Below are 17,492 nucleotides of genomic sequence, written 5' to 3' on the forward strand. Positions count from 1 at the left end.
CTCCTGACCTTTAGGTGGCGCTGCGCCCGCCGTTTCACTTGGTCCTCCCAGCCTCCGGGTGGCGCTGCGCCCGCGGTTTCACTCGGTCCTCCCAGCCTCCGGGTGGCGCTGCGCCCGCGATTACACTCGGTCCTCCCAGGCTCCGGTTGGCGCTGGGCCCAGGGGGGGGTTTCAGTCGGTCCTCCCAGCCTCCGGGTGGCGCTGCGCCCGCGGTTTCACTCGGTCCCCCCAGCCTCCGGGTGGCGCTGTGCCAGGAGGTTTTACTCGGTCCTCCCAGCCTCCGGGTGGCGCTGGGTCCGCGGTTTCACTCGGTCCTCCCAGCCTCCGGGTGGCGCTGTGCCAGGAGGTTTTACTCGGTCCTCCCAGCCTCCGGGTGGCGCTGGGTCCGCGGTTTCACTCGGTCCTCCCAGCCTCCGGGTGGCGCTGTGTTGGGCGGACTGCGGCCGTATCTCGCTGCGGCCTGTCCCGGTCTCTCAGGTCGCGCTCGGCTGGTATCCGCGATGGATTTTGAGTGAGTGCGGGGAATGGTGTCTGGGCCTCGGTGTGGGAGTTACTCGCGGGTCCGTCACTAACTGGCGCCTTTCTCTCTTTTTCTGTCCCGCAGCTCGAAGCCCAGCTGGGCCGACCAGGTGGAGGAGGAGGGAGACGAGGGTAAGGAGCAGGCCTCAGGCCGGGTCGGGGACGAGGGCTGCACACGTGGGGGCCTCGGCTGGGAGTCATTCCCGTACAGATGATGTTTTAAACCTCATTGTCCCGCTCCACAGATTCCTGGGTCACCCGGCTATTCAACTGTGGAAAGCATCGCAGACCACCTATTTCGATGTTAGGGGAGAGGGGATCGGGGCAGGTGGGACTGGGGAGAGTTGGGGGGAAATGTATGTGCGGTTGATGAAAGGAAAGGGAGGAGGGTGGGGAAATGGGGGCTGGGACGGGGAAAATGGGGGCCGGGGGGAGGGGGTGGGGAAAATGGGGGCCGGGGGGAGGGGGTGGGGAAAATGGGGGCCGGGAAAATGGGGGCCGGGGGGGAAGGGGGTGGGGAAAATGGGGGCCGGGGGGGAAGGGGGTGGGGAAAATGGGGGCCGGGGGGGAGGGGGTGGGGAAAATGGGGGCCGGGGGGGAGGGGGTGGGGAAAATGGGGGTCGGGGGGGGGGAGGTGGGGGAGGGGGTGGGGAAAATGGGGGTCGGGGGGGGGGTGGGGGAGGGGGTGGGGAAAATGGGGGCCGTGGGGGAGGGGGTGGGGAAAATAGGGGCCGGGCCGGGCCAGGGGGGAGGGGGTGGGGAAAATGGGGGCCGGGCTGGGCCGGGCCAGGGGGGAGGGGGTGGGGAAAATGGGGGCCGGGGGGGGAGGGGGTGGGGAAAATGGGGGCCGGGCCGGGCCAGGGGGGAGGGGGTGGGGAAAATGGGGGCCGGGGGGGGAGGGGGTGGGGAAAATGGGGGCCGGGGGGGGGAGGGGGTGGGGAAAATGGGGGCCGGGGGGGGGAGGGGGTGGGGAAAATGGGGGCCGGGGGGGGAGGGGGTGGGGAAAATGGGGGCCGTGGGGGAGGGGGTGGGGAAAATGGGGGCCGTGGGGGAGGGGGTGGGGAAAATAGGGGCCGGGCCGGGCCAGGGGGGAGGGGGTGGGGAAAATGGGGGCCGGGCCGGGCCAGGGGGGAGGGGGTGGGGAAAATGGGGGCCGGGCCGGGCCAGGGGGGAGGGGGTGGGGAAAATGGGGGCCGGGGAGGGGTGGGGAAAATGGAGTTATTGAGAATGTAACTAGCAGAATAGATAAGGGGGGACCAGTGGATGTGGTGTATTTGGATTTTCAGAAAGATTTTGGATAAAATCCCACACAAGGGTTAGCAAACAAAATTAGAACAGTTGGGGTTAATATGGATTGAGGATTGGTTACCAGACACAAAAGGATAGCAGGAATAAACAGGTCAATCTCAGGATGGCAGGCTGTGACTAGTGGGGTATCGCAAGGATCAGTACTTGGGCCTCAGCTGTTCACAATATATACCAATGATTTGGATGGGGGGACCAAATGTAATATTTCCAAGTTTGCTGATGACACAGAACTAGGAAGGAATGTGAGTTGTGAGAAGGATGCAATGAGGCTTCAAGGGGATTTAGACAGGCTAAATGAGTGGGCAAGAACATGGTATATAATATGAGAAAATGTGAAGTTATCCACTTTGATAGGAAAAACAGAAATGCAGAGTATTTCTTAAATGGTGAGTGATTGGGAAATGTTAATGTCCAAAGGGATCTGGGTATTCTTGTTCATGGGTCACTGAAAGCTAGCATGCAGGTGCAGCATGCAATTAGGAAGGCAAATGGTGTGTTGGCCTTTAATCCAAGAGGATTTGAGTACAGGAGTGAAGATACCTTGCTGCAATTGTATAGAGTGTTGGTGAGATGGCACCTGCAATATTGTATACAGTTTTGGTCTTCTCACCTAAGGAAGGCTATACTTGCCATAGAGAGAATGCAACAAAGGTTCACCAGACTGGGATGGAGAGATTGAGGAGACTGGGCCTGTAATCTCTAGAGTTTAGAGAGGTGATCTCATTGAAGTATACACAATTCTTACAGGATTTGTCAGGATAGATGCTGGAAGGATGTTTCCCCTGGCTGGGTGAGCTGGAACCAGGGGACACAGCCTCAGAATAAGGGACAGGCCGTTTAGTACTGAGGTAAGGAGGAATTTCTTCACTCACAGCGGGGTGAATCTTTGGAATTCTGTACCCCGGAGGGCTGTGGGAGCTCTGCCATTGAGTGTGTTCAAGACAGTGATGGATAGATTTCAACATATTAAAGACACCAAGCGACATGGGGATGGTGCAGGAAAATGGTGTTGAAGTGGAAGATCAGCCATGATCTAGTTGAATGGTGGAGCAGCTGGTGGAGAGGCTGAATGGCCTACAGCTCCTATTTCCTATGTTCCTTCATCCTAAGAATCAACCCTGAGTTGCACTGTCTCTGAGGCAAGTCGATTCTTCCTCAGTTAAGGAGACAAAAACAACACCGTAGTCCAGGTGTGCTCTCACCAAGGCCCTATCCTAGCAGACTGCTCAGGAGTCTGACTCTGGCCTTTGGATGATGCTGATGCACTGTGCCTCTCACTCAAGTCTATTTTATCTGACTAATTTCCCCTTTGTACTTAGTGACTTTACCAAGAGAATTGTCGGGTTTCAGTGGGTTTAATTACTTTAGGTAAAGATTCCTTTTGCTTCAGCCCAGTCACTGTCCATGACCCTGCTCCACACTGGCTGTGGTGATGTGATACTCAGAGTCCCAGTCCCCATTGCTGTTTATTGTTCTACAGTTGTTTAGTGGAATTTTTTAACCCATTTGCCATTCCAGATAAAAGCACTGAAAATACATTTGAAAGCGATGTGGATGGATTAAGGCAGAGAGGTAGGCTGCAGTGGTAGACCATAGTTAGTTAAAATAGCTAAACTTTATTGGTGCTGCTTAGAGCTTTCTCCACACTGGCACCCACAGAATCTCCCTATTGTCCAAAAGCTTTTCATAAAGATTGTTTTAGCTGGACAGTGTTTGACCCACCCAGGGTCGAGTAGCTGGGGTGACCGTTGAACTTAGTTACCAGTCGTTTAGCAGATTGAACTGGTTTGGTGTACCCCAGCCTATGAGGGATGACCTTGGGGATGGGAGGTCACTTGAGATTTACTCCAATCCCTGTAAAACCCCTTCCCGTGGGATCTCTTATGGCCGCCTGGGAGAATCCGCTTTGCTCAGTGGATTGGACTCACCTGCCCAAGTCAGAATGTTGTGGGTTCAAGGCTAACTCCAGAGACCCGAGTGGATAACTCAGGCTAGCACTCCCAATGCAATACTGAGGGAAGGCTGGACTGTTGGTCTTTTGATGAGATGTTAAACTAATGTCCTTGCTGTCCTCTCATTGGATGTAAAAGATCCCAGGGCCACTTTCGAAGAAGAACAGGGGAGTTTTTACAGGTGCCCTGGCCAAAACTTATCCCTCAACCAACATCACTTAAACAGATTAGCTGGTCACTGTCACATTCCCGTTTGTGGGAGCTTGCTGTGCACAAATTGGCTGCTGCATTTCGGCACTGTAATGATGGCTGCGCTTCAGAAAGTATTTCATTGGCTGTAAAACGCTTTGGGACAACCTGGGGTGGTGAAAGGCTTTCTTACCCTGTCAGTGACATGGACGTGAATCGACCTGAAAAGCCTTAGAGTGTGATCAGAGAATGAAGTGCTTGCATTTATATAGCACCGTTCACAGTGTCATTTCTCAAAATGTTATTGTTGTAATGTAGTGTTTCAGAAGAAACCTCCACAAATAGCAATGAAATAAATGACCAGATAATTTTTTAAAAAACAGATGAGAGTAGTGTGTGTGAATTAATATTTTCAGTTTTAATGAAGTTATTTGGTGTGTTTTATGCAAGAGGAAAGCTCATTCCAACTCTGTGTCTTCACTGCGTGGAGATGCTCAGCTGGAAAGGCTGTAACCTGACAACTGTATTACTTGGAGGAAAGTTTACATGTTTAGAACAACAGATCCCTCTGTTTGGTTCTGGAGTCATAGATTAGAAGAGAGGATGGCTTCTCCTAGTTCAGTTAGAGGAGCTACATCTATGTTTGAAGCAAGAGATGAGATGGGCTATTGGGAAAGTGCCGTGCAGTGGAATCAGTTTTAGATACAGGGCTGTGGAATAGAGCAGGGCAGTGGGATTAGTTTGAGAATGATGCAGGATGATGGGGGGAGAGTGGGGCAGTGGTATTAGTTTAAAATGTATACAGGGCGATGAGGGGAGAGTGGGGCAGTGGGATTAATTTAGGATTGATACAGGGCGATGGGGAGAGAGTGGGGCAGTGGGGTTAGTTTAGAATTGATACAGGGTGATGGGGGGAGAGTGGGGCAGTGGGATTAGTTTAGGATTGATACAGGGTGATGGGGAGAGAGTGGGGCAGTGGGATTAGTTTGAGAATGATGCAGGGTGATGGAGAGAGAGTGGGGCAGTGGGATTAGTTTGAGAATGATGCAAGGTGATGGGGAGAGAGTGGGGCAGTGGGATTAGTTTGAGAATGATGCAGGGTGATGGAGAGAGATTGAGGCAGTGGGATTAGTTTAGGATTGATACAGGGTGATGGGGAGAGAGTGGGGCAGTGGGATTAGTTTGAGAATAATACAGGGTGATGGGGAGAGAGTGGGGCAGTGGGATTAGTTTGAGAATGATGCAGGGTGATGGGGAGAGAGTGGGGCAGTGGGATTAGTTTGAGAATAATACAGGGTGATGGGGAGAGAGTGGGGCAGTGGGATTAGTTTGAGAATAATACAGGGTGATGGGGAGAGAGTGGGGCAGTGGGATTAGTTTGAGAATGATGCAAGGTGATGGGGAGAGAGTGGGGCAGTGGGATTAGTTTGAGAATGATGCAGGGTGATGGAGAGAGATTGAGGCAGTGGGATTAGTTTAGGATTGATACAGGGTGATGGGGAGAGAGTGGGGCAGTGGGATTAGTTTGAGAATGATGCAGGGTGATGGAGAGAGATTGGGACAGTGGGATTAGTTTAAGAATGATGCAGGGTGATGGGGAGAGAGTGGGGCAGTGGGATTAGTTTGAGAATGATACAGGGTGATGGGGAGAGAGTGGGACAGTAGGATTAGTTTGAGAATAATACAGGGTGATGGGGAGAGAGTGGGGCAGTGGGATTAGTTTGAGAATGATGCAGGGTGATGGAGAGAGATTGGGGCAGTGGGATTAGTTTGAGAATGATGCAGGGTGATGGGGAGAGAGTGGGGCAGTGGGATTAGTTTAGGATTGATACAGGGTGATGGAGAGAGATTGGGGCAGGGGGGTTAGTTTAGAATTGATACAGGGTGATGGGGAGAGAGTGGGGCAGTGGGGTTAGTTTCTGATTGATACAGGGTGATGGAGAGAGATTGGGGCAGTGGGATTAGTTTAGAATTGATACAGGGTGATGGGGAGAGAGTGGGGCAGTGGGGTTAGTTTCTGATTGATACAGGGTGATGGGGAGAGATTGGGGCAGTGGGATTTGTTTTAAATTGCCCTGGAAATGACATTATGATAGGATGTTGGTGAAAGCAGGCTGGTGAATTTGTGAGAAAGGGTGGGTTTGAAGACCTGTTACTTTGTGCTCAATTTCGCAATCCCGCTACAATAATGCAACAATATGACTTTGTTAACCTTAGCTTTTCATGACCTGTAGGTCCCCTGCCTTCACCTAAAGAATTGATCAAAGGGAATATTAAAACTATCATCGAGTACAAAATCGACGAGGATGGGAAGAAATTGAAGGTGAGTTTTTTCCAGTGCTCAGGAACCCAGTATTGACAAGTCTTCCTTTTTCCAGCCCAAGAAATCAAAAGCCAGTTTGTACTGCCACAATTAAAATCTTAAAACTGGAAGACTTCATTGACACCCCTCCAGTAACCTGTTGTGAACGACAGGCTCTGTATAGGCTCATGGTAAATCCTAGCTCTGGGGCTGACTTTTTGCTGCACTGTGATTGGGAAATTAGCAGCAATCCATCTGCTGCAACACCTCATTTGTTCCTGTGATGTTAATGATTAGAAAGTATTTGCACATGCACAAGCTCTGGAAAACTCCACAAACCACAACTTTGTGATATGCAAAATGAGCAGGTTAAGTTGTTTAATGTTGAGTGGTTTAGACCTGCACAGTATTTTTCAGTTGGTCAGTGGTTTTGTTACTGGGCTAAAGATCCAGAAAATCCAAGATCAAATTCCAACATGACAGTCTGAGAATTTTAATTCAATTTGTTAAGAATTTGAAAATTAAAATGCTGGCATCAGTAAAAGTGACCGTGTCCAATTGTAAAAAATAAAACCCCTTCACTAATGTCCTTTAGGGAAGGAGACTGGTGCCTACCTGCTCTGCACCAACCCAGCACGAAAGGAAGTCCATCGAGGCCAGGCTGGCTCTCTGTAGAGCAATCCAGTCAGCCCCATTCCCTGATGTCTCCCCGTAATCCTGCATGTTTAATTTCCTCGCGTGCCCACCCATTTTCCTTTTAAAATCATTGATCATCTCCACTGCCACCATCTTCGTATGCAGATCATTAACCCTCACTCCGTATAAAATGTTCTTCTTTCTTGCCTAAAATCTGTGTTCCCTGACTCCGGACCTACATTCACGGCCCTCGGGAATGCTTCAAGCGGAAGGCTCACCTCCAGCTTCTCAGGGTGGGTGATAAATGTCGGCCTTGCCAGTGTCACTGTGACTGATGGCAGTTGATTTCTGGCAGTAAGGCTTGTGTCTGATGTATGTATAACTGTGAAAAATGTTGAACCTTTATTTTCAGATTATCCGCACGTTCAGAATTGAAACAAGGAAAGCTTCGAAAGCTGTGGCCAGACGAAAAGTGAGTTTCTGTATGAGCACAGCCTCATCAAACGATGACTTTTTAAAGCTTATGCTCTTGGACTTTGTTGCCAAAAGAATTTGATGTTTATTTGGTAAGGCATATGAAGCTATTTATTCCGTGTATTTATCTGCAGATTGTATGTACACTTGGTTTTGGGTGGATAACTGGATATTATTTACCAGTGAAGAATGGTTCTCAAATTAGGATCAAGCATTTACCAGTGACACAGATGTTGAGTCCAGTCTTCTGTCTATTTTAAATGTTTGGTCTTCAGTGTGCTAATTTCTAAGCTGGCTGATGACACCACATTGCGGACTGTGGAGTTTCAAATGATAGCAAATAAGCAAACCAGTTACACAGGAACCTGGGTCAATTGGGAAGCCAGGCTGATAGAGCTTTCATGACATCAGTGTCCCAAAGTGCTTTACCCTCTCACTGATTGACTGACTGATTTTCCTCTGCTTTCAGAACTGGAAAAAATTTGGAACCTCAGAATATGACCCACCAGGTCCTAATGTTGCCACAACAACGGTCAGTGATGATGTGTACATGACCTTCATCACCAGCAAAGAGGTGAGACTCAAAACATAGTCTGACCACAGGAATCACCAAGTAAAAGGTTAAACTAACACTCATTGTTCATCAAAGTTTCAGGCTGCTTGACTTGTCATTTCCTTAAAATAGAACCGTACAACACGGGGAGATTATTCGGCCCATCGTGTTAATGCAGGCTTTTAAAAGAGCCATCTGATTATTCCTACTCTCTTTCTTCATAGCCCTGCAAGTTTTCTTCTCTCAAGTATTTATTCAGCTCCCATTTGAAAATTACTATTGAATCTGTTTCTACCACCCTTTCAGGCTGCAGATTCCAGATCATCACACCTCACTGCATAAATAAATTCCTCCTCATCTCCGCATCTGTTTTTTTTGCCAATTACCTTAAACCTGCATTCTCTGGTTACTGACCCTTCTACCAGTGGAGACTGGTTTCCCCTTATTTACTCGTGGAAAAGCATTTGCTGATTTGGAACATCTCCAGTAAATCTCACTTTAGATAGATAGATAGGTTCTTGATTGGTAAGGGGATCAAAGGTTATGGGGAGAAGGCAGGAGAATGGGATTGAGAAACTTATCAGCCATGATTGAATGGCAGAGCAGACTCGATGGGCCGAATGGCCTAATTTCTGCTCCTATGTCTTATGGTCTTTAAGCTTCTCTGCCTGCTTTAAGGAGAACAACTCCAGTTTCGGTTTCTTCACAAATCTGAAGTCCCTCATCTCCTTTACCTCCTACCGAGGCCTTGATGTTCTTCCTGAAGTGTGGTACCTGGAATTGGACACAATGTTCAACTAATGCCTAACTTGTAATTAATAATGGTTTAGTATAACTTCCTTGTTTTTGTACTCTGTGTATCTATATAAGTCCTACATGAATCTCGTTGTGAATTAAAAACAGTGTAATAACAGCATCTAAACTGACCCACAACTGGAACAAATTGAATGGTAAACTGAGGTAGCAGTTGGCCAGTGCACCAGGGTCTGTAACATCCACCTGAGGTCTTGGTTTAATGCTTCATCTGAAAGATGACACTCCTTCCTTCTGCACCTTGTGTCAGCTTAAATTACCCATTCCATTGTCTTGTGGAAACCAGGTTATAACTTCCCACAAACAAGGCAGAGTTTCACAGCGTGTGATCTGTACTTTTCAGCATGGTTGGATTCTGGAACTCCATTCCTAACAGCACTGAGTGTGCCAACACCACATGGACTGCAGTGGTTCAAGAAGGTGGCTCACCTTCACCTTCCCGAGGGTAGTTAGGGATGGGCAGTAAGTGCTGGCCTTGCCAGTGATGCGCTCATTCCAGCATTAAAACAAAAGTACACTGCAGACATCCGCCAGTGCATCAGCCACTGTTTCTCAGTCACAGTAGGAATATTGGGGTAGGGATGTACGGCTGGTGGGTGTAAAAGCTGTGGTGCAGAGACACACAGTATGGAGTTGAGGGTCAGATTGGCCATGGTCTAATAGGATGACAAACCAGGCTTGAGGGGCTGAATGGTCCACTCATGTTACTGGAGAAACCTATTAATTTACATGTGTAGCTTTTTAACTCCTGATAGAAAGGTGCAATGGTACTTGTTTCCCCCTTCTCTGGGTATACCTGACTTCTTGCTGGTGTATATTTCAGACGTTGCTCGCTGTGGCTCTGCTAAACTGCCCCCTTTAAACTTTTTATAGGATTTGAATAATACAGAAGAGGATGACCCCATGTCCAAACTGAAAGGCCAGAAGATTGTGTCATGTCGAATCTGTAAAGGGGATCACTGGACAACTCGCTGTCCATACAAGGACACCCTGGGACCCATGCAGAAGGAATTGGCTGAGCAGCTGGGTCTCACCACAGCTGAGAAAGAAAAGGGCTCAGGTACAGCCAGACCTCAAGGAGAGATTATTTGTACAGTGCATGTCAAACACTCTTTCTGTAACTGCATTGTGACGGCATTTCATGTTTTCTGTGTTGTTATTCTCCTGTTTTCCTGAAGGAGCTGATTCCTACTATGCTAGTTTATGTTGTTTTGTCTTTCGATTGGTCTTTCTTCTTTTGAGCCTATCATGAGTTGAGGCTTCTGATTATGGGAAGCTTCACTTGCAAACCTTATCCTGTCAGTCGATAATCAGTGGAAACCCTGGCCCATTGGTTTATTCCCTCCACCTACAGGAACTGAGGCTATTTGCCATGTAAATTGGGTTAAGTTAACAGAGTCCTGGGATCAAACGTGTGGATCAGACTCACTGGAGGGAGAACTAAACTTATTCTTTTGGGAATAGGTCCAAGTCAAAGCTTCTCCAGCTAATGGTTAATAACCAGGTGCACACAGATTTTATAATTTTCTCATTAAGTAGCAGTGAGCTAGCCCAGTGCTGTTGTGCAGCCTGGTGACTATCACAGAGACTTTTCCTAAGCATTTTCTGCAATGCCACTGGCAACCAGAAGGTGGCATCATTATACCCCTTCAGTCGAGTTGTGTGTATATATTATTTACATTTTTATTCATGTAAATTTTAAGATTTATTCTATGAAATGCATGTGGAGGGAAGGTCAGTATAAGGACTGACATGTAAGCACCAGACAGCAGGTCTGAGAGTAAGGCAAAGAAACAAAACAATAAAAACAAAAAACTGTTCCAAAGAAGTCATGTTGGGCTCAAGGCATTGACTCTGTTTCCCTCTCCACAGATGCTGCCAGACCTGCTGAGTTTTTCCAGCTTTTTTTGTTTTTATTTCCGATCACCATCCGCAGTATTTTGCTTTTATAAAGAAAACTAAGTCTGCCAGGGCATGTGGTGGTGTTGATGCCTGCTTTACTGAACATATTCCTGTGTTAAGATGGAGTCTGTGTTTTTATTTTGAAGTTTAATTATTTGCCCCCAGAACCTGAACCAGCCCAACCAGCTCAGAGCAAGACTGGGAAGTATGTTCCCCCCAGTTTAAGAGATGGAGCCAATCGGCGTGGAGAGTCGATGCAGACAAATCGCAGAGGTAAGGGCGCTCTCCTATTGGACAGGGTTGAATAAATACTTAACGCACCTTGCTTCAAACATTAAACATCTTTCAATGAGTACAGAAACTTTGGATCTGTAAGGATTAAACAAAAAAAAATCCCTTGCTGAAAATGTTGGCTCAGGTGAAATTCCAGATGAAGTGCATTCCCACTGATGTTGCCCCGACTTCTGTCGGCCATAATTAATGAGGGGGGGCCCTTTATTTTTCAGCTTCGACATCCCAGGCTGTTACATGTTGTGTTGATGCTGTTGTATTTCCTGTCCCCCAGCGGATGACAATGCCACAATCCGTGTCACTAACCTTTCAGAGGACACACGAGAAACTGACCTGCAGGAACTGTTCAGGCCCTTTGGTTCCATTTCTAGAATCTACCTGGCTAAGGACAAGAACACTGGCCAGTCCAAGGTAAGACTATTAAATGTCTAAATTTGAGATCAGTATAATCTGTGCTGTCTTTTTAGGGTCAGTGTTGCTATCTTTATTTAGGCTTAATGTTACTCTTTATGTTTAGTTTACTTTGTGCTTTGTTTTCAGGGTTTTGCCTTTATTAGTTTCCATCGTCGTGAGGATGCTGCTAGAGCCATTGCTGGGGTTTCAGGCTTTGGTTACGATCACTTAATCCTGAATGTGGAATGGGCAAAGTAAGTGCTTAAATCTTTAATCTAATATATTTGCCCCTGAAATTTTCCAGTAACTGAACAGCGATTTCATGCTGGCTTGTTGCTCTGACTCTCTCTAATGTCCTTAATGGCAACATGATTGACCATTGCACAATATGTATAAAATATATCTAATGGAACTCTAACATATGAATAGGTGGCATGGATATGTTTTAACCCTTCGATTGCAATGTCCAAACTTTTGCATTTCTTGGTCTAATGGTTTTATTGTTTTTAACCAGTACACTGATTCAGACATTAATATGAAATGTTCATTTTAGTAGCTTAATAACACAATATAGTTTTAGTTCTCTTTTTATTCACCTGTGCCATTAAGGCATTTCTAATTTAATCCACTAAGCATTGATGATATTTGAAGTTGTTTTGTTGATGATGCAAACTATACTTCATTACTTTTCTCTTCTTTCAGACCATCAAACAGTTGAGAGGTTACTGATGAGCTGAACTAACAGAACACCTGCCAGTTCAAATCAAATTGTTGACATCACCAAATAAAGTTTCTGGACCAGCCGTTTGTTTCAAGTGTCATTTGTCACAGAACGTGGGTGTCATTGGCTCAGGCAGTATTTTTATTACCTGTTGCCCTTGAGAAGGTGGTGAAGGTATATCCACAGTACTGTGAGGGATGCTGTGTGGCTTGGAGGGGAACTTCCAGGAGGTGGTGTTCCCATGTGTCTGCTGCCCTTGTCCTTTGAAGTGGTAACAGTCTTATTGAAATTGAATCCTAGAATTTTTATACTCAGTGAAAGGTGTTGGCCTCTGCCCTGATCATTTCAGCAATTGGAGGTTAGATGGAAGTTTCTACACAAAATGAGCAGGTTGCTGTAGTTCTCTAGTCATTAACTCATTGCAAGCCAGAAAATAGCTCTCGGGCCATGAATCAATTTTAAAACCAGGATGAGAAATTTAAGAGTTGAGGATGACAATTTGTGGTCTAAGGTGATGTTATGCATTACTACTAGCTACAGTTAAACAAATATTGAAAACAGCCCAAACTTGTCTATTTCCTTGTACGAGGCAGCATCCAGTGAATCTGCACAGTCCCCTCTTTACTGCTCAACAACTTTCCTGTATTGTGAAGACCAAAATATGTTTTATTCCAATTGATTTTTACACATTCTCAACATTTTATACCTCTGTTCTTTCAATTATTTTTATGGCCTCATCTACTTGAATTGCTGCTTAAGGCATTAAAAATTCAAGTGAAAGGCAGCTTTAAGCAGGCAGGTCATGGTGAAATATGTAATTTCATTAATTTAAACTTGTGAAAATTCCAGAAAAAGACATTTCAAAACAACTTACGTAAAAAAAATATCTTTAACGCGGTGCATCATTGAACAAAATTTGACAAAACTTCAAAATAATATTTTAAGGAGCATCATAAAGATTTAGGGATGGAATTGAGCTAGTACTTCCTGGTGACAATCAGATGAATAAAAACTAAAGAAAGCAGTCAGGATGCTAGCATTCCACTTAATAAAAGGTATTTATTGGAAGAAATATTACAACATATAAAAACTACAAGTTTATTAAACATATGAATTACCACTGCAGAAAGTGGGCAATTATTCAAATACTGTGCATTTTAAAACCACGTTAAAATCCACAATGCATGACAGCACTGCACAATCGAGAGAAATGTTCATTAACTAAAAACAATGTTACATCTTCATCGGCAACTCCATGCCAGCCAGTTAAAAAGGACATTGTTTCACTGAATATTCACAGGGCTATTTCTGCCTTCAATCTAGTGCGTGAAGGTTCCGTGGGAACATCAAGCTCAAGGAGATGAGAATCAGTCAGTAGTGTCCATGATCTCTACTTTGATAGGCTCTGTTAGAAAAAAAAGTGATTGAGAACAGAGTAACTGTTAACATTTAACCGCTTTACCTCGTAACTTTTTCCTCTCCCCATACACCCATCCATCCCGTAACAAGAGACCAGCCGAGTTCTGGTTTGGTACCGCTTCCAAAAAAAAAACTCCACTCCACCAGGGTGACCCTTTTCTTGTGCCTCAGGCATTTCAAAGATACAAAATCACACTGCTTTGTAGCTTTGGACATTTCAAGCTAGTTACCTGTGTCCTTTTTCTTCTTCTCAACCATACACATTTTAATTTCCAGGCCAATTGATTTAGCCAGAGGAGGTGGTACTGCATTGCCAACCTGTGTTTTAAAAAAGAGTTGGAAAAGACTTATAAACTGCCACATAACAATAAAAACTGCAGTTTCAGTAGATTTAACAGCAACATGGCTTGTGCATGTTGTGACTACCTTGTTTAAAACCTCCTCCACCACACAGAATGCAAAAGGTACCTGCTGCCACTGACCAGGAGGCAGGCTCACTCCAACATAAATCCATCCACCTCTTACCAAGGCAGCCAGACATCTTACTTTTAAGCCTCTGCCAATGACAAGATCATTCCCACTGATCTAGCATGCTGGCAAGAACTAGAGAAAGCTTCAGATTTAACCCAGAAAATGTCAACAGTGCTGCTTATTTCCTGCCACTGGTACAATATGCAAACATTCCTACAGGATGATGTACGAGAAATTAAGCAGTTCTCAGTGTGAAGCTAACAGCCTCAATAGGGTAAATGCTGCATTATGAGCTGTTCTGGTGCACAATCTGCAGCATTTAATTATCCAAGCTACCCAGCAATAATTTTTTCAACCCCAGTTAATAATTTGAAAAACAACACGTACCTGTCTGTGCTTATCCAAAATGTTTCCAAATAGCCTGTATGTATCTGGGAATCCCTGAGAGCGTGCACACTCTCGCACACTCACTACACGGTGCTGTTCAGGATGTAGCACACGGCCCTAGAACACAGAAAACCAACATTAGATTCCGTCAAAAATATTTAGCTTTTGTTCCTCCAATTTTTCCTTCCTCCTCTCTGCCTATCACACTGAGAAATGGTTTCAGATAACCAAAAGCTCTCTGCTGCTCTCAAGGGGCCAGCCCATGTTGGTAGGTTATTAGAACAAAGAGCACCATAGCTGAGCCCATTCCTTATCAAATAACATGCACACGTGCACCTTGCAGCAGGAGGGAGTCAACGTGACGAGGAGTCTGGACTAATATTCTCCTTCCCAGAAGTCAAACTGTAGCTGAAATCAAACACTAGAGACTAGTCAGTCAGTATAAAACACTAGGCAAAGAAGCTCATTTTAAGGAAGTTGATCGGGTGTAAAAACAAAGTATAAGCCAGATTTCAATGCAAGTTAAATTGCTGCATGTGGTGTTTGAGCAGAAGGCTTGATTTACCTGTTTCCCCATAGGTTCAGGATTGGTGACTGTTGTACTGAAAAATCCATCCCATTCCAGCCTACCATATAGGCCAGCCCAGTGATTGTGCCTGTTTCCAGTGTGGGGTAGGCACCAAGGAATGAGTGTGTTGAACTGTCGATCAGCTGACTCACATTGTTTACCTGCAAAACAAAACAGGAGTTAGAGTGGGCCTTGCTTTCATAATTCTGTGGTGTGGAGGATAACATGCAGGGAGCAAAAGAAGAGAGATACTAATACGAAGTAATTTAAACACAAACTGCAACATTTAAAGTTCTTGAAGATTATTTTTAAAAATCCACTTGTAACAACCATTAAATTCAGACCCAGGAGATAGTGGGGCAATAGACTAAACAAATGGAAAATTTAAAACCCTATCAATATTTTTGCAGAATTGAGCTCGGAAAAATCTGCACCTCAAATTTAAGTCAGGATGCTGATAAGGATGGCAATTATGAAAATAAACCCCATAATGCAAGTTACTTTCACCGTCTTAGAAAGCTGTGTTATTGGTGATTGCTCTCCTTTATTACTTACGCCACCCATTATAATCTACAGCATCACAATTTAATTTAAATACCAAGCCCATGCCCCCTCCTTGGTCACCATCATAGGCTGAACCACACTGTCCATGTCCTATCTGATCTGGAGCTGAGCTTTCAACCCTATAATCTTTCCAATCGCAAATACAACCTCCTTATCTCTTCATAACATCCAAGATCTCGACATCTTTCCTAAAGTGTGATGCCCAGAATTGAAAACAATACTCTAGCTGAGGTCTAACCAGATTTAGAAAAGGTTCAGCATAACAAAGACATGCCTATATTCATAAAGCTGAGAACCCAGTGTGTTTTTTCGACAGCTTTATCAAACTGCCCACCGCCTTCAGAGTTTTGTGCATGTGAACTCCTCAGCTCTCTCTGCTTCTACAACCTCTTTATAATTGTACCATTTAGTTTATATTGCCTCATTCTTCAAAATGCATCAAGGTGCTAACACACACATGACCGTAAACAGATAGATTCTTTCATCTTCCACTCACCTTCCGCACAAGAGCACACTCCACGCAGAGCGCCAGCGCTGCTATGCCCATTCTTTTTGTCATGATGCGTGTACCTCAGTTTTTTGGTCGTGGTCCCATCTGAAAGGCGCACCTCAATGTTGGGAAGATCACGCCAGTCTGAACCTGGAGCAAGGGGGATGTGTCGCATTCTGCCTGCCACTAAGGCACTCATATCCTGCAGAGATAGAGAGAGATTGGGATAATTGAGGGGATGCGGTTCAGAAGAAAGAAAATGTGTGTAAACTTTAAAGCCTAGAGGGCCAGTAAAGGCAGACAGTAAAACCTCATATATAAAATAATAACAGAAGTGAACTGAACCCAGAATATTACTTTAAGCCTTAAATTGGCATGAATGAACAGTATATTTAAAAGCAGTCCAACTTATGTGTTTATTGAAAGGATGATGTTTGTGGGTTTATCTGTCAAGTAAAGCAATGAAGCCCATGAAAAAGAGATGCTAAACCAGGTGAATTGGAAAACTGGATTGATTAGTATTGTCTCCTGACTTTGTATTCTTTGTGCTCGAACTGCAATGATTGCTGCTTCTTCAGCTAACCTCCATAAGAACAGTAGACCATTCAACTCCCGAGCCTGCTGCACCATTCAATAAGATCATGGCTGATCATTCGCGACAAATTTGAGTTAGTTACAAAAGCTTCCCTACCTTGCAAACGTGATCCCGCAGAATGGGCTGGTACTGTGTGCCCCGAATCTGTCGCTGGAACCAGGACTGTGGTTCACCATTATACGAGATTTCCAATGCAGAGGCTCCGTTGCGGATTTCAGGAAGATCAGACATGGTATCCCTTACAGTGATGGTCCTGTATGGAGCAGACTTCGTCCTTTGGAAGATTTAATATATATTTTTTTAAAGAAGGTCTACCCCCAAATATCACTTCACATTATCCATAAGTTAGAAAGAACTCCATATAGCTCAGTAACTGCACCACCCAGTATATTACTGAGTCAAACCAACCAGAGGGGTTCTAGGTTCAACCAGCCAGTCGCAAGTTAGTTGCCTTCAGTCAAAGAACATGGAGTTAAATTAAGTATCAGTTAACACAGTGGCTACTGTGTGGTGGCAAACACTTGCAGGGTAGAAATAAAAATTAGAGTTAGTGCACTATATTTTAAAAAAAGGTTAATTTTCTTCTCTTGGGGAGAAAAAGTTAAAGTAAAATAAACAAGTTATTCTTGTAAAGAAAAAAGACAGTTTGGCCAAGGTTCTTGAAGTAACATGCAGTCACAAAATTGCACCTGAATTTATGCAGAGATTAGTTGAGCCTCACAAACAAGTGGCCTGTGTTGAGTTAACTGATCTCAGCTGGGAAGCTATAATTGGCTCAGTAGCCCAGGTTTAGTGAAAGAGAATGGGAAAGGGATGACCTCCTGTTCTCTAGTCAATCCTGCTGAAAAAGTGCATGGATAGACTCCAATATGATAGTGCTGCCAATTGTGGTTGAATAGCCTGTTATGGTCAAGACTAGTGAAAATAGCCAGTTTGGTGAACTAT

The 17,492-nt window shown here is 45.2% G+C and overlaps 2 protein-coding genes across 3 annotated transcripts in view; one reads left to right on the top strand and one right to left on the bottom strand.

Annotated features, from left to right (window-relative positions):
* The first annotated feature begins 414 nt into the window (after window positions 1–414).
* Window positions 415–12,135, top strand: eif3g (eukaryotic translation initiation factor 3, subunit G). 2 transcript variants are annotated; one of them, XM_078531334.1, is made up of 11 exons: window positions 415–511; window positions 605–651; window positions 3,346–3,399; window positions 6,203–6,291; window positions 7,319–7,378; window positions 7,850–7,954; window positions 9,620–9,806; window positions 10,814–10,921; window positions 11,214–11,350; window positions 11,480–11,586; window positions 12,035–12,135. In XM_078531334.1, the coding sequence occupies exons 1-11, from the start codon at window positions 501–503 to the stop codon at window positions 12,048–12,050; spliced, it is 921 nt and encodes a 306-aa protein (XP_078387460.1). In that variant the 5' UTR covers window positions 415–500; the 3' UTR covers window positions 12,051–12,135. The 2 variants fall into 2 exon arrangements, with proteins under 2 accessions (XP_078387460.1, XP_078387458.1); XM_078531332.1 differs by lacking the exon at window positions 3,346–3,399 and having other exon boundaries at window positions 441–511.
* Window positions 12,136–13,084: 949 nt separating this feature from the next.
* Window positions 13,085–17,492, bottom strand: part of dnmt1 (DNA (cytosine-5-)-methyltransferase 1) — a 44,252-nt gene continuing 39,844 nt past the window's right edge. The window contains exons 29-34 of the mRNA XM_078531335.1: window positions 16,644–16,821; window positions 15,959–16,154; window positions 14,896–15,059; window positions 14,331–14,447; window positions 13,703–13,790; window positions 13,085–13,458 (exon numbers count right to left, since the gene is read on the bottom strand). Of these exons, the coding sequence (XP_078387461.1) occupies window positions 13,421–13,458; window positions 13,703–13,790; window positions 14,331–14,447; window positions 14,896–15,059; window positions 15,959–16,154; window positions 16,644–16,821 (781 nt within the window). The 3' untranslated portion in view covers window positions 13,085–13,420. The remainder of the gene's footprint in view (window positions 13,459–13,702; window positions 13,791–14,330; window positions 14,448–14,895; window positions 15,060–15,958; window positions 16,155–16,643; window positions 16,822–17,492) is intronic.

Source organism: Cetorhinus maximus, chromosome 28, assembly GCF_964194155.1.
Source record: "Cetorhinus maximus chromosome 28, sCetMax3.hap1.1, whole genome shotgun sequence".
NCBI lineage: Eukaryota > Metazoa > Chordata > Chondrichthyes > Lamniformes > Cetorhinidae > Cetorhinus > Cetorhinus maximus.